A 24,433-nucleotide genomic window follows, 5' to 3' on the forward strand; every position below is an offset into this window, starting at 1 on the left:
TTGTCTAGCCCCTTCCTCATGATGACACCAGATTCAAAGTGGCAAATGTCTTATCTAAGTCTGTCTCGGGGCCTCTGACTCTCTTAAATAAAAAGTCTGTCATTTTCTGTGTTAAATAGTGAGAGGATAGGAACTCAACCAAAGGGCAGAGGCCAAGTTTGTGGCTGCTGCTAAGTGACAGGTAAACATGTTGGGGGAAGAGTGACCCATTCTGGGATCTTCTTCAAATGTCCTCATAAAATATGTGAAGGGGAGAGTTCAGAGAGCAAAACCTACTAATTTCTGGACTTGGATTTTGCTAACAATTCCTGCTTTCTGCCTATTGCAGGCTGCAACTCTAGCCTGCTGCCCTTCCTTAGATGCTTGGAAGACTCTCATGGGTCCCAGGAATTAGCTTGCAATTGAGGAGCATGGGAAACTCCTCTTTTCTCTTTGGTGTCTTTCTGTCTCCATTTCATTCTCTCCCTCGTCTTGTCTTGTCTTGTCTTTTTCTTTTCTTTTCTTTTCTTTCTGTTTCTTCTGAATCAGGGCAAAGAAGCACTGGCATTCTGGGGGCTATCTTGACGCCTACATGGCTCTCATTGCCAAGGCAGTGCGGGGTCATAGAGGAGCCCCTTTTCTTGGGATTGGAGACACATGGGGCTTTTGTCTCTCTCTAAAGGGAATTAATAGCTGGCAAAGGGCCAAGTTCTGTTCTAGGGTTATATTTAATACCTTCGCCGTGTCCTCTTTCAAGCCCTGGAGAGAGTCCTGGGTAACCTCATCTTCCATACCCACACTGAGTTTTCTGTTTGGGGGTCATGACTAGTACTGTTTTATTGTTTTGATGCCATATGGCCATGGAACCTGTGGGACATGCCATGACTCCTTATTTGATGTCACTTTTGTAGGTGTCCAAGTGTTTCACAGACTATTTCAAAAGTCACTGACATAACGGCTGGGTGTGGTGGCTCACACCTGTAATCTCAGCACTTTGGGAGTCCAAGGCAGGTGGATCACTGGAGGTCAGGAGTTTGAGACCAGCCTGGCCAACATGGTGAAACCCCATGCACTAAAAATACAAAAATTAAACAGATGTGGTGGCACACACCTGTAGTCCTAGCTACTAGGGAGGCCAAGGCAGGAGAATCACTTGAACCTGGGAGGCAGAGGTTGCAGTGAGCCAAGATTGCGCCACTGCACTCCAGCCTGGGTGACAGAGCTAGACTCCTTCTCAAAAAAAAAAAAAAAAAGTCACTGACATAATTTTTAGACATCTGAAAGCCCTGAGCTAAAAGTATGTTAACAGGAAAGAAGTAATCTCTTGATTCCTTTCCTACTGCCAATGGCTTCTTTTGACCTGCTTATTCAGTAGAGGGGAATCTATAAAAAAGAGTGCCAATGAGCCCCATGTTTCTTCCTGGACTTTTATGGAGACTGTCAGCATGCATTTATACAGGAACAAGGGAAGAATCCATCATATTCCCTTCAATTAAACAAAAATTGCACATCATTTCTAGGGCTTGTGGGATTAATCTTAAATAATAATTATATAGTTCTAACAGAAAACATGAAAGAACCCATAAAACTCTATCAAACTCAGTGACGGTATATTTTAAAATGCTTTATCACCTATGTTTATCATTGTACGAAGCTTAAGAAAATGGCCAGAACCACCTAGGTCTCCTCTGTGCTTTTTTTGCTTTTCTTTGCAAAATATGAGTGATCCTATTCATTTTTTTGTTCATTTTAATGGCATCTCATTTAGTGTTTTTCTTTTTTCTTTTTTCTTTCTTTCTTTCTTTTTTTTTTTTTTTTTTTGAGACGGAGTCTCGCTCTGTTGCCCAGGCTGGAGTGCAGTGGCGCAATCTCGGCTCACTGCAAGCTCCACCTCCTGGGTTCATGCCATTCTCCTGCCTCAGCTTCCAAAGTAGCTGGGACTACAGGCGCCCGCCACCATGCCCGGCTAATTTTTTGTATTTTTAGTAGAGATGGGGCTTCACCATGTTAGCCAAGATGGTCTTGATCTCCTGACCTCATGATCCACCCGCCTCGGCCTCCGAAAGTGCTGGACAACACGCCCGGCCTAGTGTTTTTTTTTTTTTTTTTTTAAAGCTTAACTCTTACCTTTTTCCAACTTTTTTCTAATTGATCTATATTCAGTCTTTAAAAAATCTAATCCAGTTTTTGATAAGATTGGTGAAGAGTATAAATTTGGTTGATATCTTCATGCATTCATAACTAGACAAGCTTGTTTTCTAAAATAATAATTTTTTTTTTGAGATGGAGTCTCGCTCTGTCACCCAGACTTGAGTGCAGTGGCATGATCTTGGCTCACTGCAATCTCCGCCTCCCGGGTTCAAGCAATTCTCCTGCCTCAGCCTCTCGAGTAGCTGGAACTACAGGTGCCTGCTACCATGCCTGACAGATTTTTGTATTTTAGTAGAGACGGGGTTTCACCATGTTGACCAGGCTGGTCCCGAATTTCTGGCCTCAAGTGATCCACCCACCTCGGCCTCCCAAAGTTCTGGGATTACAGGCATGAACCACCCACCACACCTGGCCTGTTTTCTAAAATAATGGAACAGGAATTGTATCTGATGCCATTTTACTTGCAATTATGGAAATAGTCCCTTTTCCCTAATAGTAAAACTTCAAGGACAGAGTTGTATTAGTTGGTGGCTTACCCGCTAGCCTTTTGATAGTTTCATCAAAAGTCTCCTTTTGATAGTTTCATCAAAAGTCTCCTTTTGATAGTTTCATCAAAAGTCTCCTTTTGATAGTTTCATCAAAAGTCTCCTTTTGATAGTTTCATCAAAAGTCTCCTTTTGATAGTTTCATCAAAAGTCTCCTTTTGATAGTTTCATCAAAAGTCTCCTTTTGATAGTTTCATCAAAAGTCTCCTTTTGATAGTTTCAGCTGGGTGAGGTGGCTCACGCCTGTAATCCCAGCACTCTGGGAGGCTGAGGCAGGAGGATCAATTGAGGTCAGGATTTTGAGACCAGCCTGGGCAGCATGGTGAAACCCTGTCTCCACCAAAAAATACAAAAATTAGCCAGGTGCGGTGGCGTGCACCTGTAGTCCCCAGCTACTCGGGTGGCTGAGGCAGGAGAATTGCTTGAACCTGGGAGGCAGAGGTTGCAGTGAGCCGAGATTGCGTCACTGCACTCCAGCCTGGGTGACAGAGTGAGATTCCATTTCAAAAATAAAATAAAATAAAAATAAAAAAATAAAAAAAGTCACCTTTTGATAGGTGATTGGGTGGGTTCTGGTAGAAATTTTTGCCATAGAGTTTGTTAAAAAATACCTATGGAGTACTTACTGCGTGAGAGGTACCACATTGTTCACTGTGGTCAGAATGCTGTATGACAGAGCTCCTACTCCCATGAACTTGTGGGCAGTTGATACGTGCCATGAAGGGGAAGTACAGGTGCAGCAAGAGGGTGCATGATCTTAGGGAAGATTTCCTTAAACGTTTGGGCTGAGATGTGAAGGCTGAGCTAAGGACTACATAGGCGAAGAAGAGAGAAGCTTAGGTTCTGGGAAGGGGGAACAGCAGGTATGCTGGGGAGGCTCTGAGAGGGGGCTTGGAGCATAGGAGGAGTGGGAATTTCAGGCCACAGTGGCTGGCGTGCACAGAACCGGGGTAGAGAGGCTGGGTTGAAGCTGAGGAAGAAGGTGGGGAACATATGACGGGCAATAATGTCACCTTATTTTAGGCAGATAAGTGACACAATCAGATTTGCTATGTGAAATGATCATGCAGGTTACTGTCCAGAGAACAGGTTTTGAGGGGCACGGGTAGAAACCAGAAGACTAAGTTGTGGTAGCTGGCCAGTCAGGAGCAGCGGGGTGCTTGCAATGGGGAGGCGACAGTGAGATGGAGAGATGTGGACACCTTGGAGAGAGATTTAGCAGGTAATTGACAAAATTATAGTTTTGGAAAGTGTTAGCTTTCTTCACAGGAAGATCCGCTCATGATAAAGCATCAGTCATATAATACCAGTCAGAGCCTTGATTGATAGACTAGAAAGAGAAATCGGTGAAATTCAGACCAGAGTAAGCAAATGAACAAATTAAGGTGCTTGTACTCAACTCCACGTGGTGCTGATACTCAGACCAGTACTTCCTTACTTACTTACTGTATGTATGTATGCATGTATGTATTTATTTAAATTAGATAGACACGTAGGTAGGTAGGTAGGTAGATACAAAGACAGATGAAACAGGGTCTCACTATGTTGCCCAGGCTGGTCTCAAACTCCTGGGCTCGAGCAATCCTCCTGCCTTGGCCTCCCAAAGTGCTGTCATTACAGGTGTGAGCCACCATGCCTGGCCAATGGCCAGTACTTTACTGCAGAAGGATATTGGCATTTCAGTCCCTGATGGGAGTGGGAGGGTGGGGAAGGATTAAAAACAATGCCAATCCACTTTTCACATTTGATTCAAATTTTTTTAAACCTTGCATTACAATTTTATTTCCTAATAGCTTGTCGTGACAAATTTGATTTGTAGCTTCTGTTTATTATCTGCCACAGTCTGCTTTTCCTCTTTGGAATATTGACAAATTTTCTAGCTGTTGAGATATTTCTTTCCTAATTACTTTGTGACAAAGTAGTGAAGCAGAATCTGCTTCTGAGACATAGCCTGGTGTGAAGTAATTAGCTTACCAAGTAGCCTGATCTTTCCTCATGTGAATTCACTCAACCACCGAAATAACAGCCAGTGTCACTATTGCATATTGAAAGAAACCCTTAATGTGATTCTCTTTTTCTTTGTTGTAAATCAGCAAGAATTTATGCTCTTATTTTTATCATTCCTGCCAACCAAGGAGATAAATATTTTGTAAAATCATGTTGGGTGCACATCATTATAAGATCTTGCCTATTTCTAACAATAGTTAAATGATGTATTTCCTTAGTTAATGTCCCTATACATTAGAAACTACACTAGTAACATAGTTAAGACTTACATATTGTGATAGTGATGGTTATTGTGGAAAATTACTATGCTATAACATGAAGTGTTCAGAGCACATACCCTTCAGCCAGACTGCTGAGAGTTCAAGTCCCTGCTCTTCCATTTATCAGCTGTATGACCTTGAGTAAGTTGCCCTGTTCTCAGTTTCATCACATGTGAAATGGGGATAATAGAAGTACTGGGTTGTCCATATAAAGAACTGAAAGTACTACCTCAGCATGATGAATGCCATATGTGGTCTATCAGAGCTAGCTGATTTTGTTGTTATATTTAACAAGCACAGAAAAGCTGATGGGAAACACTGATTACTATGGCTATAGGAAATATTCTGATATATTCTTTTTGTTTCTTCTTAGCTTTTCCTAAGCCCAAATGGGACTGTCAATTATTTGATTCTTATTCTGAGTCACTGCCGGCAAATCAACAACCTCGTGACTTGAATCGGATGGAGGTAAAAGATCTTCATATGCTAATAAATAAGGATGTGTATGGAGTTAAATCCATTGGCCTATGTTCTTTACAAATTCTGGAAAATGAACTTTTTTTTTGTTTGAAAATGAGCTTTTATAACATTTCCTTTTCATACTTGGTAATTATTAATACTTTGATGCTCAGCCTTTCAGATCTAGACACCAGATGTATCTATAGTTTTTTTCCCTTTTCTCCCTAAAACTGGATGTGGTAAAGTAAGTAACATAATCTCTAGAACTTCTAGATGTGAAATGTAGATATAGCCAAACTAAGCCAGAAAATTCTAGCCAAGTTATTTACTTTAACCAAGCTTTAATTCCCTAGTAAACAATTTTGATTGTATTTTTATCAGTTGGGCATTAATAAGCTATACTGAATCAGAACTGTTTTGAGAAGAGGTTTGAGAACTTTATATGAGGGCCCCAAATCACATTCGGAACTCCCTCAGGGTTTTTAGCTTTTGAACCAAATGAGGACTGATTTGGATGATCCCCAGAAGGAACTTGGAGAATTCCCCCAGTGTTGGGCCATGGATGGAAGGGCTTAGCCAAGTGCTTAGGAAGCCTTAGCTATGGATCAATAAATAGGAGTTGTTATAGTTATTATTGTCATCACCATTGTCATTATCATCATCATCACCATTATGATTACTGTGATGACAATTTAGGATACCTGCTTTTCCCTTCCTTAAAAGATCTGGAAATGTTTAATAAATGGAGCTTTATTCACAGACTCCATAATAGTCAGAGACTATTAGAGTCCTCTGACCCTAGTTGAAACCACTGCAAGATGATAGAAGTCAAAGTCAGGGAACAGGGACATTTCTTTAATTTCTTGTGACTGTGCATGATGATTTATTCTCTCACATGAGGCCCTCATGCCTGTAGCATGTGTTATGGATGGCACCTTCTGCTCCCCTGTGAGCCAGTCAAGCCTGCCTTTCCAGTGCCCCTCTGACTAACATCTCTCTGCCATTTTGCTTCTCTTTCTTTGAGTTGTATCCTCCATGGTACTTTCCTCAGATTTCTACTCATGGGAAAAAGACATAAAGAAAAGTCACTTCAGGAGGAATGACAGATGTGCATTTGAAGAATTTTGGTTAAAATTTTTTTTTTTCTGCAGAATGCATATGACAAAGAGAGAGATAAAATAGTTTGCCACTTTTCATGGCCCTTAGTTTACTTTGGGGCTTCTAGCAGTGTTTAAAGAGCTTTGTTTATCAAGCCAGGATGGATACATCTATGGCTCTCTGACTATGTGTGTGTGTGTGATGGGCCCCCCTGCTTGCATAAAATGATGAAGTTATTAGTTGGTCTTCTTTAAAACGGCCATAAAATCTGTTACACACGCACACCCTGATGTCTGTTTTACTGTTACACACACACACACACACACACACACACAGTCTCTCTCGCTTGCTCTTTCTCTCTCTCTAATGTCCTGGATGGCGTTACATATATTCACCTTTGTGGATTTTATATGCAGCTAGTTTTATATACTTTTGCATACTTTAAGTGGCCTCCTTGGGGAGGGGAGATTAAAAACTACCTAGTCTTTTTTTTTTTTTTTTTTTTGCCCTATCCAAAGAAGAAAGCAAAACAACAACAAAAAATCCCTCTTTTCCAACCAAATTGTTATTTTTGAGGATGCTATGGTTTTAGACAATGAATGCAGTAAACAGAATTCAAGGACAAAGTAATAGGGTTTATTGATGGTTTGTTCATTTAAGAAGTACGGGTCAGATTGCAATAATGATTCAATATTTCATGTTCTTCTAAACTATTACTGATTGTTCTTTCTACTAGTCTTTTAATCTATCATGAATGCATGGAGTTTAATTAGATTTTGGAACCAGCCCTGTGATTGATGACTCCAGTATAGGTGGTTGTGTTCTGAACAAAGCTGCAGCTGATTTAGGTCTCAGGTCATGAGAAATTGGCTTAGTGATACATCTTTTTCTAAAGACAGCAGAGCTGTAGCCATGTACTTATTTCCATTAAGAATTACAGATGATAATTTCAGGTATATTTCTTTTTATGAGTGTCTCTTACATTACTGGATTTCTTTCTTTTTCTAAACAGCTTTATTGATAGAGACTTTACATACCATACCCATTTAAAGTATACAATTCAGTAATTTTTATTATATTAACAGTTGTTCCACCATCACTACAGTTTAATTTTAGAAGAACATCATCAGCCCAAAGAGAAACCCAATACTCATGAGCAGTCACTTCCTATTCCACTGTCTCTGCCAGCCTCTGATAATCACTAGTCTATTTTCTGTCTCTAGATTTGCCTATTCTGGACATTTCATATAAATGGAAGCATATAGTATGTAGTGTTTTGTGACCGTATTCTTTCACTTAGTATAATGTTTTCAAGGTTCACTCAGATCATAACATGTATCAGTGCTTCATTCCTTTTTAATGCTGAATAATATTGCATTATATGGATATGCTACATTTTGTTTGTCCATTCATCAGTTGATGGACATTTGCATTGCTTCCACTTTTGGCTATTGTAAATAATGCTGCTATGAACATAGATGTACAAGTTTTTGTGTGGGTGTGTGTTTTCGGTTCTCTCGAGTATATACCTAGGAGTGGAGTTGTTGGATTGTATCATAAGTTAACTTTCTGAGGAACCACCAAACTGCTCTCCAAAGCAACTATACTATTTTACATTCTTCCACTAGCAGTGTATGAGGGTTCCAATTTTCCCACATCCTTGTTAACACTTATTGTCTGCCTTTTTGATTTTAGACACCCTAGTGGAATGAAGTGGTATCTCATGGTGGTTTTGATTTGAGTTTCCTAATGATTAATGACGTTGAGCATCTTTTTGTGTGCTTATTAGCCATTTGTATATCTTCTTTTGCCAAGTGCCTCGTCCTTTGTCCATTTTAAAATTGCATTACTTGTCTATTGAATTGTAAGTGTTCTTGTGCTTTTGGCATCATACCTAAGAAACCATTGCCTAATATTAAATCACGAAGATTTACTTCCATGTTTTCTTCTAAGAGTTTTGTTTGTTTGTTTTTTTGTTTTGTTTTGTTTTTTGAGACGGAATCTCGCTCTGTCACCAGGCCAGAGTGCAGTGGCGTGATCTCAGCTCATTGCAACCTCTGCCTCCCGGGTTCAAGCAATTCTCCTGCCTCAGCCTCCTGAGTAGCTGGGACTACAGGTGCGTGCCACCAAGCCCAGAGAATTTTTCTATTTTTAGTGGAGATGAGGTTTCACCATGTTGGCCAGGATGGTCTTGATCTCTTGACATTGTGATCCACCCACCTCGGCCTCCCATAGTGCTGGGATTACAGGCGTGAACCACTGAGCCTGGCCTCTTCTGAGAGTTTTATAGTTTTAGACCTTTACATTTAGGTGTGTGATTTTGAGTTAATTTTTGTGTATGTTCTGAGGAAGAGGTCCAACTTTATTTTTTTGTATGTGGATTTCTAGTCGTCCCAGCACCATTTATTGAAAAGATGTTTTTTTTCCCATTGAATTGTCTTGCACCCTTGTTGGAAATCAACTGACCATAGATGTAAGGGTTTATTTCTGGGTTTTCAGTTCTATTCTATTGATCTATATGTTTATGATTATGCCAGTACCACAGTGTCTTGATAATTTTAGATTTGTAGTAAGTTTTGAAATCAAGAAGTGTGAATCCTTTAACTTTTTTCTTCTTTTTCAAGAATATTTTGCTATTCTGACTTCCTTGCATTTCCATATGAAATTTAGGACAAGCTTGCCAAATTCTGACAAAGATTGCATTGAATTTGTAGATCAGTTTGGAGAGTATGGCCACCTTACCAATATTAAGTCTTCTAACTCATGAACATGAGATGTCTTTCCATTTATTTAGATATTTAATTTATTTCAACAATTTTTTGAGATTTCTTTTTATCTACATTGCCTACTTCTAAATTATGTTATTCTCCAAAGGGGCCTGATTTATAATGCAGGTGGGAAAAGACAATGAAAGAAATGCACTGTTATGATACATTGTCTGTTCTATTGGAGATAGTAGACTTTGAATAGAAAATTATATCTGGATACTTCGTTTTAATGAGTAAATCCCAGCACTATGTGAGGCCGAGGTGGGCAGATCACGAGGTCAGGAGATTGAGACCATCCTGGCTAACACGGTGAAACCCTGTCTTTGTTAAAAATACAAAAAATTAGCCGGGCGTGGTGGCATATGCCTGTAGTCCCAGCTACTCAGGAGGCTGAGGCAGGAGAATCACTTGAACCTGGGAGGTGGAGGTTGCAGTGAGCCAAGATTGTGCCACTGCACTCCAGCCTGGGCAACAGAGCAGGACTCCATCTCAAAAAAAAGAATTACCTGAGTGAAGACTGTTAAATCTTAGACCAGTTTTCTACTGAGTAATACTTCGGTCTCTTTCTTCAGAACAGTTTAAAAACAAAAGTATTGCTTATCTCTCTGGGGTTGTTTAGGTTCTGAGAGGTAAACCAATTAACTTTTTGGAACACCAGATGGCTCCAGGCATTTACTCTCCTTCCTTCAAGATAAATGTTACAATTTATCTTTATTTGATTTGTGAGTATGTTTTAAATATAAACAATATCAAAAGACATATGTTGACAAGTCTTCCTCCCATCTACCAACTCACCTTTCAATTCTTACATATCTTTCCAGAGTTTGTGTATATAAATAAAGCAAATGTGAATATATATTATTCTTGAACTTAATCTTATAGGCATTAGAGTGCATATTCTTTTCCAGCTTTGAGGTATAATTGACAAAAAATATATATTTATGATGTTTTCATCTATGTATATATTGTGAAATGATTACTGCAATCAAGCTAGTTAACATATCTGTCACCTCTCACAGTTACCTTTTTTTGGTGTGGTGAGAACATTTAACATCAACTCCCTTAGCAGTTTTCAAGTATACCATACATTGTTATTAACTATAGTTAGAATGTGTGTTAAATTGAGAATTTACAAGAAGTAAATTTACAGTAAGTAGATTTTAAACGGTTTAAAACTAATTCATACTTGATAGATTTGGGTATTCATATTAGTGTGAGGACTTCCCCCCTGTTTGCATTAGGAGAAAATTTTAATCTGCTCATCAGTAAAATTCTTTTATCCCACAACAAGAAGGCTGGTTTAGTCAGGTTTAGACACCATCTGCATGACAGATCTTGGCAAACACCCACATTGTGGGGCCACTTGTCAGAACTTCTTTGTGTTTGTGAAAAAATACATAAAGAACAGGTTTGTTCTTGGCCAAATGGACCAGAGTTGCTATGCAATTCTGTGGCTGAATCCCAATCTGAATTCAGATTTAATACATGTGCCTTAATCTGAATCATTTTTTTCCTCTGTGTATGTAAAATTTCAATACAAATTAACATATACCTCACTAGGAACCTAAAAAAAATAAGGTAGTATTAAATGCAGGGTTTACTGCAGACGGAAATGGTGGCAAGAAATAATAGCTTTTAAGACATTTTCGGCTGGGCGCGGTGGCTCACGCCTATAATCTTAGCACTTTGGGAGGCTGAGGCGGGTGGATCACGAGGTCAGGAGATGGAGACCATCCTGGCTAACACAGTGAAAGTCCTTCTCTACTAAAAAATAGAAAAAATTAGCCAGGCGTGGTGGCGGGCGCCTGTAGTCCCAGCTACTCGGGAGGCTGAGGCAGGAGAATGGCGTGAACCCGGGAGGTGGAGCTTGCAGTGAGCCGAGATCGCGCCACTGCACTCCAGCCTGGGCGACAGTGCGAGACTCTGTCTCAAAAAAAAAATTTTTTTTCGTCATATGTGCGCATCACTTAATTTCTGTTCCAACCAGTTTAATTCATTTACTTTTCTTTTTCAAAGAAGACATCTGTTAAAGACATGGCTGACCTTCCTGTCCCTAACCAGGATGTAACTAGTGATGACAAACAAGGTAGGAAAAGAATGAGTTTTCTTCTTTAACCAGCGTTCTACCTGTTATCTTATCTACTCCTTTTGGAATGGTGGCTTCTAGAGCATATGAGGGTGGTTCTCAGCATGTAAACACATTTGGATAGACTAAGTAGTTCAAATCATTGTCATAAAACAATAGTTCACAAAGTGGTAGCAAGAGCTTGAGTGTCCAGAGTCTTCCAACTCATTGGCCCCTTGGTCATTGCTGACCCTCAGCCTACTCTTAACACCTTACACTGGAATCTGATCATAGCAATTAGGAAATGACAGGAAGCTGAACGAATTGAGAACATGTTGTGTTTGCGGATGTGATCCCAGACATCAGTGTAAATGCACATTTGCATACAGCTCTAATCCATGAGGAAGTTCGCTTCTGGACACAGCTTCTGTCCTTAGTGTTTATCTGTTTCTTGGCTTTGTGAGTGTGGGAGTGTGACATGGAGCCCAGCTACAATTTTCCTATCTTACTGGGCAGCTGAGAAGCAGTGCAGCACAGCATTCCGTGTTAGAGCTACTCCCAGGGAAGAGTTGGCTTGGGAATATCTAGAAGTGTGGGAGGGACCCTCTCCCCCACCTCCTATACTTTGTATAGTGCTTTATAATCTACCAGGTCCTTGCTCATATACTGTCTTATTCAGTCCTCACAAAACTGAATGGAGGCTGGTAAGTTTTATCACCTGAAATTTAGAGATGAGTAAACTGAAATTCAGACACTATGAATCATTTGCCTAGTTATTAAGAAAAAGATTTGGGACAAGAACCAAGATTTTTTCTAAGCCTCAAGCCAGTATTCTGCCTGTTATTTGATATTGATTTACTACCCATGAATGGGAGGCTTATTTGAAGGGACTAAAAATCAGTGAAGCTATTTCAGGTTTTATTGTTGAGGCCTGCCATTGATTAGGCATTGTATGGGGGCTTAACATGAAAAATAAGTTTTCCATTAAGTGACAGTAATTGCATGTTCTCTATTTAAATACTTGCTTGGGAGAGACAGGTAGAACTGGACATTGTCTGCAGTAGCATGTACTCTGACCATTCTCCTAACTGCACAGTGGAATAACTGGGCAAACTGTAAAAATATTGAAGCCTGGATTTCACTCCCAGGGATTCTCATGTCATCAGTCTGGGTGTCAGGAATGAAAGAGGGAGAAACTCCCAATACTTCCTGGTAATACTTCTCCTATCTGCTTGAGGTGCTGTCTCTGGAAAGTTGAAAATACATCTTTGCTCTTTGTAGAAGGAGAACCTATTTCCATACTCCAGGAGGTCTTTATTGTTTTAGTAAATGCTATAGCAACTTTTAGAGGTTTGTGAGACCTGTTTTTCTAAGTGATGACTAGCGATTCTTTGTTTCAATCCAATTTGCCTCAGAAATAACATTTTATAGTTTTAATTTTTTTTCCTCTTTTCTCTTTCTTTTTGCTTAAAAAACAAAACACAACTAGCTTTGAAAAGTACTATCAATGAAGCCTTACCAAAGGACGTGTCTGAGGATCCAGGTAGGAGAAAACCATTTTTGTATACTTTATATATAATTATTTTTAAATAAAAAATCAGCAAGTCAGTGAGTAGAAGATTGATACCTCTGTGATAGTGTGTCTGTTTCTCTCTATTTATTTGTCTTGTATTTTATTACAAGGAAACCTTTTGGCTTTTTACCCTTTCTCTCTTTTCAGGTATGAGAACGGGGTGATATCTTTTCAAGTTTTTAAGTTTCACTGAAAGGATCACGAAGGATCACTCTGTGTGAATATAGGGTCTTGTTACTAAGTGCAAAATTGAGAAGGCTTGAGGTTGAGATGATTTCAACAAGCCATTTTGGGTTTTGTGTAGAGTAAGGAACTTATAGGGTAGATCAATTGGAGGCCCAGAGTTGATATTTTCCATTTCCAAAGCAGAAATCTCAAATATTTTTATTATGCTTCACCACCAGGAAGGCAACTGTATGTGCTTATATATGGAGTGGATTCCAAGGAGAAAAATAAAAGTTGTCCAGTTTTTTGGAGAGTCAGACCTGTGTCTGTGGAGTCATGGAGAATGGCTGCCCCTGTGTCCGCAGCTCTCTGTTGATGGAGCCATCATTGAACCAAGTTGAATCTAGTTAAAAACAAAGTGGCTACAGAAGACATTACTATTTGGAGCTCTAGTTATAAGGACATGAAAGAAGTTGTTGCTTTCTCTTTTGCTGTTTTATTTCTTGTATATTTTTAATAAGTCAATCATGTTTGTTGTGATAAGCTAGCTATCATCCTAGGCTTATTTGTTGAACATTGGAACAGAGGAATCAATATAATGTTGAGGCTTATGCTGTGGTACAATATTTCCCAAATGTCAAGTTCATTCAGAGTTTCAAAGAGAGATGGGTGGAGGGAGAGGAAGGAGTTGGGGGAGTGGGAGAAAAATATGGTAGGGGGAAGGAGAGAGAGAGAGAACATGAGAATGAGAATAAATATGAATGAATGTGGATGATGAATTTCAATTATGGAAGCCTGAGAAGGTGTATTTTTAGGCAGCTCCCCAGTTGGTTCTGGTACATAGCCTATTTTGGGAACCACCAGCTCTGGAAGGTGATGCTACAAAATAGAAAATTAAGGTTATAGATCAACCATGACTCCAAAAGTGATGGGAATTCCCAAGCTTAATTTTGACTCTTGAAACAGATTTGAATTCATTCCTTATTGGGTGAAATGCTCTGTTAATGTAGGCCAACGCCTGGGATCAGTTCTGTCTAGCTCTTATTTCTGGAGCTAAAGTGGATGCATTCCAGTTTTTGTAAACTTCATGTTGTAGTATTAGTAAAAGCTGTTTAAATTTGGAGTGTTAAATTGGTGCTTCTCCAACAGCCTTTGAGGATCATAACTTTTCCTATTTTTTTTTTTAAGGGATTTTAGCACAAGATCAAGTGTCCTCTGGGGCATGAGCTTTAGATCTCATTTTTAACATTCCTTCATTGACTAGGACATGGCATCACCAAATAAAACTTGTCAGGTGTGCCACAGCATGAGAAGTATGTCGGAATTGATTTCTCGTTGTGCCTGGCAGCATGCTATGTGTTTTCTGATTTGTTCTTCCCACTACTGCCCCTCTCTGGGTATGAGGGAGTTCCTCATCTTAAACATAGTTAATCCCTCCTTTTCTGGGAAATGTTTGGATTCCCAGTGGGAGACACAAGCGTTTCAAGGTGGTGATTTAGAATTCTGGATGGCTGTCCTTGCCATGTGGACCTCAGTTCAGTTGCTGCTTTTTGGAGGGTTAATCTCTAGGCCTGCTCCTCTTTCCATTCCCATTTCCTGGAAAGATGACATGCCTTGAGTGTTCTAGGAAGGTGGCAGTCCTTTTCCCTCTTTCCAGCTACACGAGAAGCTATGATCCACTTGTTGTAATTGCTGAGAGTGTCTATGTTAGTGGAGCCTTAAGAGATTTTTTAAACCAATATCCCATTCCAACCTAATTCAGCAGAGCACCATGCACAATGATGGTCTTTTTCTTGATGTTTCTGGCCCATGTTGAGGTGTTTTCAGCTGGTTTACCCTCACAGTGCTGTCTTTAGACTGTTGTTGGTGATTCTAGCAGCTGCTCCATTGCCAACTATCACCCCATGTTTTTATTGGGGTAGAGCAGTTCTGTCCTTCCATTACCTGCTCCCACCTGCACCTCCTTTACTGTCCTAGAAGAAACTAAATTTAGAAACCAGATTTCCAGGCTTAAAAAATTAGGAGCCTTTATTTATGCACTCTACAATAGTAATATTTTGCAATTCTAAAGTACGTTCAGTTTTTAAATTACTTTCACCTTATCTGTCCCTGTGAGAAAGAAACTGCATTTTTATTGCCTTTGTTTTCTAGGTGAGGAGACTGAGGTTCAGGGAAGTAACAGCTAGTTAGTGTCATGGCCAGGAGGAGGGCCTTAGTCTCAGGGCTCCTGGCCTGGTCTCTAGTCCTGTCTCTCCACTACTCATCCACACCCTCACCCCATCTGTCTGTCTGTCTATCTCTCACCAGCAGGGCTCACCCCTCCTTCCACACCCATCCCTACCAGCAAAAAGACAAAGATAATGGCACTTGACAAAGGAATTAACAGTCACCATGGTCTGGTTTGGGGAACAGTATTTTATCATGGCCGGGACCTCTCCTACCCACGTATTTCTTGAAAGCAGTGGGGCCTGAGGGAGAAGAGGGCCACGGAGCCAGCTGCAGGCAGCCTGCGTAGAGGGCTTCCCCAGCTCTGTGGTGAGTCTGGTCCACTCTGTCCACCCAGCCCCAAGGCAGCCTCCTGAGCTGGGAGAGAGGCTTCCTGAGGCCGCTTTCTTTGCTGCCTGGGGTTTGTAGGAGGGAGGGAGGTCTTTTTCTGTCTATATCCAGGTGTGGGTGCACGATAATGGGCAAAAGGGGACTCAAACTCCTTGGGCTTTCCAGGCTTTCCTGCACTCTGGCAGCGTTTCAGCTGTTTGAAGCTAGAAGATCTCTGTGTTCTCACTACAACAAGCCAAAATGCTTGGGTTGGGAGAAGTGTATCTCTTGTGCAGCTGACCAGTAGTTTGCTTTGTGCCTTGTTAGCATTTATGAGGATTTTCACCTCCCCTCTCTGTCCTGTTATCTAACCCAAGGATTTTAATGATCATCATAAATTCAGGCTACTTCATACCAAGGAGGGTTTTTATCTTTGGAGCAATGTAAAAGAGGATGAGATAATGCAGTGAGACATTTTCTTTTTGGAAGAATTCATGCAGACAAAGAAATTACATTCTTCTTGTTCTGTGTTACTAGCACCTTTTCTATGATTTTTTATGACATTTTATGATGAAAAATTTGCAATGTTTGTAACACCTGAGCATAGCTACTGGTTCCTAAAGTTGTCTTCCATAGAGGATTGAAAGCATAAAAAGAGGATCAGTGTTTTTGTAAATGTTTCTAATTACTCCTCACAACTTGTGATGGGGAAGAAGGCTGTATGGGCGTTGGTAGTGAGCAAGTTAGTTTATGATTTAAATTTGATGAGGAAAAGTCATATGGCTGGGAAAAGATTCAGCGATATTGTTCATAATTCTCTGTATGATTTGGTCACAGATATGTGGGACACAAGGATATTTTCTTACAGGAGAAGCTGTATAGCTCATTTCCACTTACTTGTGAGAGCTTTGTTTTTTTGTGGCCATGCTGCTCTGGTAGTGTATTTTTTTTTTTTTTAAACGTGTAGTTAGATAGACTTCTTCCTATCCTTCAGGGTAGACTAGTTCAAAATCTATTACTAGACTATCATGATAGACCAAGAAACCCTGAAGTGTGAATCTATCATTATATAAAAAGACAACCCCCTTTCAAGGGGGTTGTCTTTTTATACTGGAATGTCTTCATTAATTAACTTGGATTTGAGAATGGCCTCTCAAATAGTGCTTGACCAAAGGAAAAATATGCTGGTTTTTCTTTCCTTTTAATCGTTTCTTTAGATTTTGAAATAAAACAAGGAAATCATGAAAATGTGGGAGCCATCCAGTTCTCCACATGGGCACTTTTACCTCACATTTACCTGTTGATGTGTTCTGTACTAGCCCAGGTGCTGCATATAAACTTGTTTAACTGCAGAAATGAAACCCAAGCAATATCTTTGTTTCAGCAACTCCCAAGGATTCCAACAGTCTCAAAGCAAGACCAAGATCCAGGTAGTGTTCGTTTAATTTCTGCTTTAATGCCCTTTGTGCCGTGCCCCTGCCTAGAAATAAGAACCACAAACCAAAACCCAACCCATGATTTCCTCTTCCTTTAGATGTAAAGCTTAGGATATGAGCCATTTCACTCGTGCATGGCCTGATGGGAACATGCAGTAATGCTGGGAGCCTTGGTTTCTGTGGTCATTAGTGCTAGAAGGTGACCACTAATGCCCTACGGCCCCTCAACATGAAGTGGATTGTGTGAGACAACCCAGTTGTTGCAAGATGATAACTAATAGGGGGAAGTAGCTTTGGAAAGAGGAAAATATGGGTAAGGTAACAGACACGAAAATTTGCTATCATGACAAGGTGAACACCAAAAAGTAAAAAGTCTGGATAATAAAATCTACAGTAGGGAAAGAAAATGCTTCTGATAACTTCAGTGAAGCTTGCAGTTTCAGGTAAGCGATGTTTGTGGTCTGTTTGAGCCTATCTTAGTGCCCCTCTAAGCTTCACATTTTTTAAGAGGCTAGTACAAGAGAGAAAGCCAGTAAGGCAGAGCTGTGGTTGATGTGAGACTCAGAAGAGAGGTGCAGAGGGGAAATACAGAGACACTAATAGAATTAATCCATTAAGGAAGGGAAATGGTATTGGTACTGTATTTCACTGGTAGAACTGCAGTGTAAGATAGGATAACAAGGATACCATGTGTGTGTTTTCTGTTTTGCTTTGGCTGTTAGTGACATTTTTCCCTCCTTTGCCTACTAGACACAATCCTGAAAAAGTAAATTTAAGTCTGATCATATTTTATATGCTTGAAATACTGATATTTAAGGAACGTCATCTCTTTGTAAGTCGAAGAGTTATCCTTTAGTTTATATCTGCATTTTCCAAATTGGGGTTTTGTTTCCTTGTTTATGTAAGATACAGATATCTATATTTTTATATTTATGTGTATTTAAAAACAATAGAGTAATTCATTTAGGTAGGAAGAAAAGGTGTAGGCATTCTTTCTGTGGTCAACACATTTACTCATCCTTTGTAAAAGGATGAATGGATCTTTTACAAACTAGTCTGTACTAGTTGTGGGATATGCTTTCATAGTAGGAATTGCCTTTGAATTGCAGAAATCTGTTATGTGTACTATGTTAACCATAAATCGAACCTCAAAGTTTTAGCTTCTGCTGACTTTCTCTCTCCCTGAAAGCCAGTGAAATTATAAAATCTCATAGCCACACGTTCTATTATTAATGTGTCTGGCTAAATTTTACATATTATCCTTTCAGAGATTGCGCTTTTGGTCTAATTTGGAGGATTTTATTTTCATTACTTCTCACTGGGAAGAAGAGAATTGAATTGTTTTTATCCTCCTTTTTGAAATAATAAAGTTTTATAGAAATATAAGGGAAAGAGGGAAAATCACCATTTTAACACCACTGCATTCATCATTTTATTAACTCCCTGCACATTTATGTTTTAATTGGTTGCAGCAGTCATGGTTATACAATCTCACTTATTTTGTATTCAGTAACTTTCCATATGAAGATATAAACATACAGGTTATATACGAAAATAAAATGAAAATGAGGAATGTGCGCTGTGGGATTGTGTGCTTAACAGTGTGCACGCATACACATTATTTACACACACATTATTTCTTTTTTGAGTGAAACATGTCACTAAAGCTATATGTGGCATAGAAAGCTCTTTTCATTTCTAGCTAGGGTCTCTAATTGTCTTTTTTAAGTGAAGTGTTCCCATTTAAGAACCTTGTCCTTCCGTATCAGTTCCCTTTGATTCTTGTTGAAAGAGCCAGAGCATTCTTCCCTGCTAGTTTCTGCCTGTCGCTGCCTTGCCTGTCTTGCCAGTTATGTTACAGGGACCACCCCAGAACACGTCACATGCCATTATGGTGGCTTTATTAAAGTTACAACCTTGTAAGACAGACAGAACCCTCAACTACCACAAAGAATCCTTGAGAAATTTATTCAGGAAAATAAAAACTCACAATGTCAAAAACAGCTCTGTCAAGAACTGAAGGGGTTTAATAGTAACTGATATATTCTAACTTCATAAATGCCACTCTAATAGCTAAGTACGAAGAAGGTTTTCAGAGGTTAATTTGTCTCTCTAGGATGTACCTCTGACTCAGAGGTCGTTTTCTGCTTTGACATGAAGCTAGTTGAGAAGCTAAATAAAACAGATGTATACATCTACATCTTAGGGCCTTTTCGTGATCATCGTATTGGGAATCCGTCCTTAAACCTATTCCTAAGCAGTGTATGGAGTTGAATTTTATTTGGAAAGTAAGTAGGTCTCCAATAAATATTCTAGTTGCTATCACCAAAGTATTCCCCCCCCAACTCATAGGCAGTATGAGAACATTTTAAAAATGGGATATAGAAACAGAGATTGGAGTTTGAATCGAACTGTATAACTTTCTATCTGACCTTTTGCAAGTTATTTAGTTCCTTTTTAAAAAGATGATATTACCAGAGTTACAATCTCAGAAGTTGCCTAGTTAATTATGCCTTGCTATAGATTGAGGAAGAAGGTTGAAAATGAGACTTTTGCTTTCTCAGGGAAAGACAAGCTAGACCCCTCAATCTGATTGATGTGTGTTTTCCTTTCCCAGCTTCGTTTGTGGCATATTCCCCTGAACATTGAATTCTTACCCTCAGCTTATCTGTCCCAATTCCACATGAGCCTGTCATCACATTTGCAAGTGAACAGGAGAAAAGTTCTCTGATCAGTTTATACCATGAAATACCATGAAGCCCTTCTGTTAGAACATGGAAATGCCTAAGCTGAGGGGCTCCATGTTATTCTTATTAACAATTCCAATAGAAATGGATTTGAATTTACACAAAGTTTTTTTTGGGGGGTTGATTTAGATCTAAGGTATAATAAGAACAAAGAGGTTGAAAAGATCCCAATTCATAGTTGGATTTGGACAATTATTGTACATAGTAGCATTCAATGGGTAATAGAATTTATGGCTGCTTTGGTAGCTCATCGGTTCTTTGTAGTCACTTTGACTTCGTGGGTATTTTCCATTTCACCCCAATTTCAGAGAGTAAAGCTTTGCTATTTCGCTTCTGACCTTCCCTTATTTTGCTACAGATCTTACTCTAGCACCTCCATAGAAGAGGCCATGAAAAGGGGCGAGGACCCTCCCACCCCGCCACCTCGGCCACAGAAAACCCATTCCAGAGCCTCCTCCTTGGATCTGAATAAAGTCTTCCAGCCCAGTGTGCCAGGTGAAGTGCCCCTTGCCCCCTGAGCCCTTCTGTTTCCTGTTGGAGCCAGCGGATGTGTGTCTGCCACAGTGGCCTCTGTGAGTCTGGAGAAAGAGCAGACCTGGCAGTTTCGCATTCCGTGAAGGTCTTCACATGGCTATGGTATTCTTGGGAGAGAAAGCAATTCTAGACACATATGTAGCACATGTGTCTGGAGCCTTGCCCACACTTGTTATGGATCAAGAATTAGGAAATTCTCTACCAAGAGGATAAAAATGCTTCACTCCCATGCAGCCTGCTGAGTGTGTGGCTGGGGTCTTACTCTCTGCATCATTGGTAATTTGTGAACAAGATAGATCGCTGTCTGTCATTTCCTCAGATGCCTGTGTGGTCTTCTATGAAAGATCTTGGAGATTAAGGCCTAGCCAGAACCTTCTCCTGCACTTTACACTTATGGAAAAGATCCTGTGTCCTGTAGGATTTAATGCTGAGGGGACTCTGAATCTGACTGATGGTTGGGTGGTTGGTGGAGGGTCCTAGGGCAAGGGCTCCTTCAAGTGGGCTGCTCTGGGCTTCTGGGGATGGGATGTTCTTGAGCCAGCAGTTGTGTAGCGGGGCTGGAGGTGGGGGAGGCCCAGAGGGGCCCTGTCTGCTCCCTTGGCTTCCTGTGAAGTAGAAGATACCCTCCTAAGGAACCTAAGGAATAGAAGATGGGAGGCATGCCTTTGCTTTAGTGAAGGTGATAGGATACGGTGCTGTCCCAAGTGTTATTTTGGGAGCAGCAAGGGCCTTTCCACTGACTCATGCAGGCAAGCTATAAATACAATGATTTCCTGGAACTTTTTCTCCATCTATGTGCATTTTAAATCAGGCCAGCCTCAGATGCTAGTGATTTGCAGATTATTATCTTTTCTGCTAAAGCAAGAAAAGACTTTCCTTGGCTCACACATTAACATGACCTCTATGTCTGGGCAGAGCTCAGCATGTTTTATTTGTTCTAATAAAGTATTCTCCTCACAGTAAAGTTATAGATTGTTTTTTAATATACTAAAATCTGGAACTCTCTATCAAATTTAATTCTCTGCCATGAGTTCATCAGACAAAAATTTGCCTTGAATTTCCTCTCATACTTTGATCTGAATTCTGGCATAAATTTCATAGTGACTGGTATGTAGGGTGGGAGTAACCACAGGTGATGATGCTATAAAAATTTCACATGGCTGGCGGATTATGACCTGGAAGATTTTCCTATGGATGCAAGAAAATTAAAACAATCTGGGAAGCTATCTCAGTACCTTTACCTTGCAAGAAGGGAGGCTGGAAATGCTCACAGGTCTCTCTCAGGTTGTGTGACCCAGTAAGGAGATGCCAGCTGTACTGGAGAATTCACATGCTGTGGTTTTTACGACACTGCATCACATAGTGGAAGAGACAAAACTGGGTTTGGAGCTCAGCTCAGCTGCTTATTCACTGTTTGATTTTCAGCAAGTAGCTTAATGTTTGTGCATCTCAGATTCCTAATCTGTACAGTAGAGCCAATACTCCATGGAGTTGTAAGGTTTTGGTGAGATAATAAACATAATCCAAATATGGGTTGAATATTCCTTATCCAAAATACATGGGGTCACAAGTGTTTCAGGCTTTGGATATTTTTGGATTTTGGAATATTTGCATTATATGCTTACCAATTGAGCATATAATAAAAAAATCTGAAATGCTTCAATGACCATTTCCTTTGAGTGTCATGTTGGCACTAAAAAGTTTAGGGTTTTATAGCATTTTGGATTTTGGATTTTTGGGATTAGGGATACTCAACCTGTAGTACTGTATTTGGCCCACAGGCCTTAGTAAGCATGCAAGGCCCATATTCCCGTGGCCTGCAAGTATCAAGAATTTAATGCCTGAAATGGCAAGCCTCCACCGAGGAGGATAACACCCTGCCTTCCTTGACCCCTAGCAGACAATTCTGTCATTCCTCCTACCCAGTTTCTCAGAAGGCTCGCAAAAGGACTGAACCCCAGTTGCCTGCCGTAGTACATCATTCATTGATGTACTTTTTCTTGTTTTGCTTCCCTCCTGCCCTGTCTCACTTTCCCCTCACTCGAATAATATACCTGTTCTCAAGTTCATATGTCAGGGGCTTCTTTAGAGAAAACCTGAATTAAGACAGCTTTCTTTGATATCTCTGTGTCAATGTGACTTCAAGATAAAAAGTATTTTGGTTTGATAATGCCCTGACGATGTCCCTTGTGGTAGGGCCTGATAAATCTAAGATTTAGACAAAGAATAGCTAGGTGGGTGATGTCTCTGTTCATAGCCTAATTCCATTGTCTTTTCAGTACAAATTTATACAGATGAAATTTTAATGAGCAGTTTAAATTTATCACATGAAGAATAGAACATTTCTGCAGTATGAAAAGCAGGTGGTATAATTGCATCTACTTTATTTATTTTCATGTTGGTTAATTCTCACAGAAAAGTATAAGGGTCTATCTAAATTATATAAAATTTTAGTGTATTGCATATTGCTAGAAATTATCGAAATGCTGACAAACTAGAAATGCATGAAATAGAGCTTAAACCTACCAGAAGAGTCTACTCACTGAGAATCATGGTGTACATGTAGGCATCCCTTTGCTGCACTTATCTTTATGTATCACTTTAGATAAATGGGATCACACTATGCTTGCTGTTCTGTATCCTGATCTTTCCAATTAACCATCTTTCTATTTCATATAGAGGATTGCACCGTTCCCTTTAAGGTGTGCATGATATGGATATACCATGGTTGACTGTGCTTTGATGGAGAGATCTCTCCCTTCTTCTCTCTGCCTTTTCTCTTCCCCATACTTTCCTCTTAAGCTCACCCACCACCCCACGACCCCAGCCCCCGTTCCTTTCTCACCCTTGCAAACAAACCTCTCTCTCTCTCCACCCCGACCCCCGTGTCCTCTTCATACCCCTCTGTTTCTCTTTTTGTCCTTCTCCCCCATCACTCCTTCACAGGTATGAGCCTCCCCTCACTCTCCCCTTGCCAAGCTCCCCCACACCACCACCTTGTTCTTATAATATAAACGAGGCAGAGGTTATTAATAATTTCATGTCCGTATCTTTGTTTCATCATCTAATTATTTTCTTAGGTTAAATCCTGCTGGTTGGAGTTGCAGGGTCAAAGGCTGTAGATGTTTAAAGTGTAGCTATATGTTGCCAAAGGGTGAGGTGGAACACCTGTCAACTTGCTCCATCATCAACACTGTCTGAAAGTGTTTCCTCACAATCTTGCCAACACTGCTTCATGTTCATCTTTTTAATCATTACCTATGTAATAGGCAGTTTCATGTCCCTGATTCCTAGTGAGGCTGAGAATCTTTTTGTATTGTTATTGGCCATAAATATTCCTTCTCTTATGATTTGCCTGCTCAGAAGGCTTGGCCAGCTTCTGTTGCTACATCTCTCTTTGCCTAACCACGGGGACCACTTCTTTCTTCTTCATTTTGCCTACGTTCTGGACCTCCCTCCTGTCAGGCACTTGGGAATGTGAGGGTGGCCATGGGGAAGCCTACCTCACCTGCTGCTCTGCTGTTCCTTGTCCCTCCAGCCCCGCCCCCCATATCCCCTCCTTCTGCCAACTTTATCACTTAAGACAGACTGCCTGGTTCACCCTGTTTATGACAATAGAAGAATAAGGAAAGGTAAAGAAAAGAGGGGAAAATAATGTGAGATGAAGCAAGATGTGGACTTGAGTTGAAAGGGAAAGATAAAATGAAGCCCTTGTTTAATAAAATGAGACTCACAGGATTGTGAAAAGCAGTGATTGAAGCTAAGGTGCTGATACAGAGTGGCTTAAAGTGGAGTGATAGTGTGGAAAGGAAATAGGATGGAGAGAAGATGCAAAGAAAAATGAAAGGAAAATGAAGAGAAAGATGGGATGGTTGTTACATAGGAGTGATGATGTTTATCCAAAGGAATAAGCAGGAAATAGAATAAAAAATTGTAGAACCAATGGAAGGAGAGTCCACAGACTCTTGGTGTAGGATTCAAGCAGCATTTAAAGGAATAGCTTAGAAGTAGGTGGCATTAATGCCTTTACATTTATGAAAATAGGTAACATGATATGGGGAAAAAGAACAAAGGGCTGATTTAGAATGTAAATCTATAAAAATGAATAAGG

General features: G+C 40.1%; 1 protein-coding gene across 6 annotated transcripts in view; it reads left to right on the forward strand.

The window, feature by feature from the left end:
• Positions 1–24,433, forward strand: part of REPS2 (RALBP1 associated Eps domain containing 2) — a 202,365-nt gene that overhangs the window by 106,836 nt on the left and 71,096 nt on the right. For 2 of the 6 annotated variants that reach the window (XM_008972923.4, XM_003819527.5), the window contains exons 9-13: positions 5,316–5,410; positions 11,284–11,353; positions 12,822–12,875; positions 16,990–17,035; positions 20,147–20,283. In XM_008972923.4, coding sequence (XP_008971171.2) covers positions 5,316–5,410; positions 11,284–11,353; positions 12,822–12,875; positions 16,990–17,035; positions 20,147–20,283 — 402 coding nt within the window. The remainder of the gene's footprint in view (positions 1–5,315; positions 5,411–11,283; positions 11,354–12,821; positions 12,876–16,989; positions 17,036–20,146; positions 20,284–24,433) is intronic. The other 4 variants (XM_034950360.3, XM_063601701.1, XM_034950359.3 and 1 more) reach the window with 3 other exon arrangements.

Source organism: Pan paniscus, chromosome X (assembly GCF_029289425.2).
Source record: "Pan paniscus chromosome X, NHGRI_mPanPan1-v2.0_pri, whole genome shotgun sequence".
Lineage (NCBI taxonomy): Eukaryota > Metazoa > Chordata > Mammalia > Primates > Hominidae > Pan > Pan paniscus.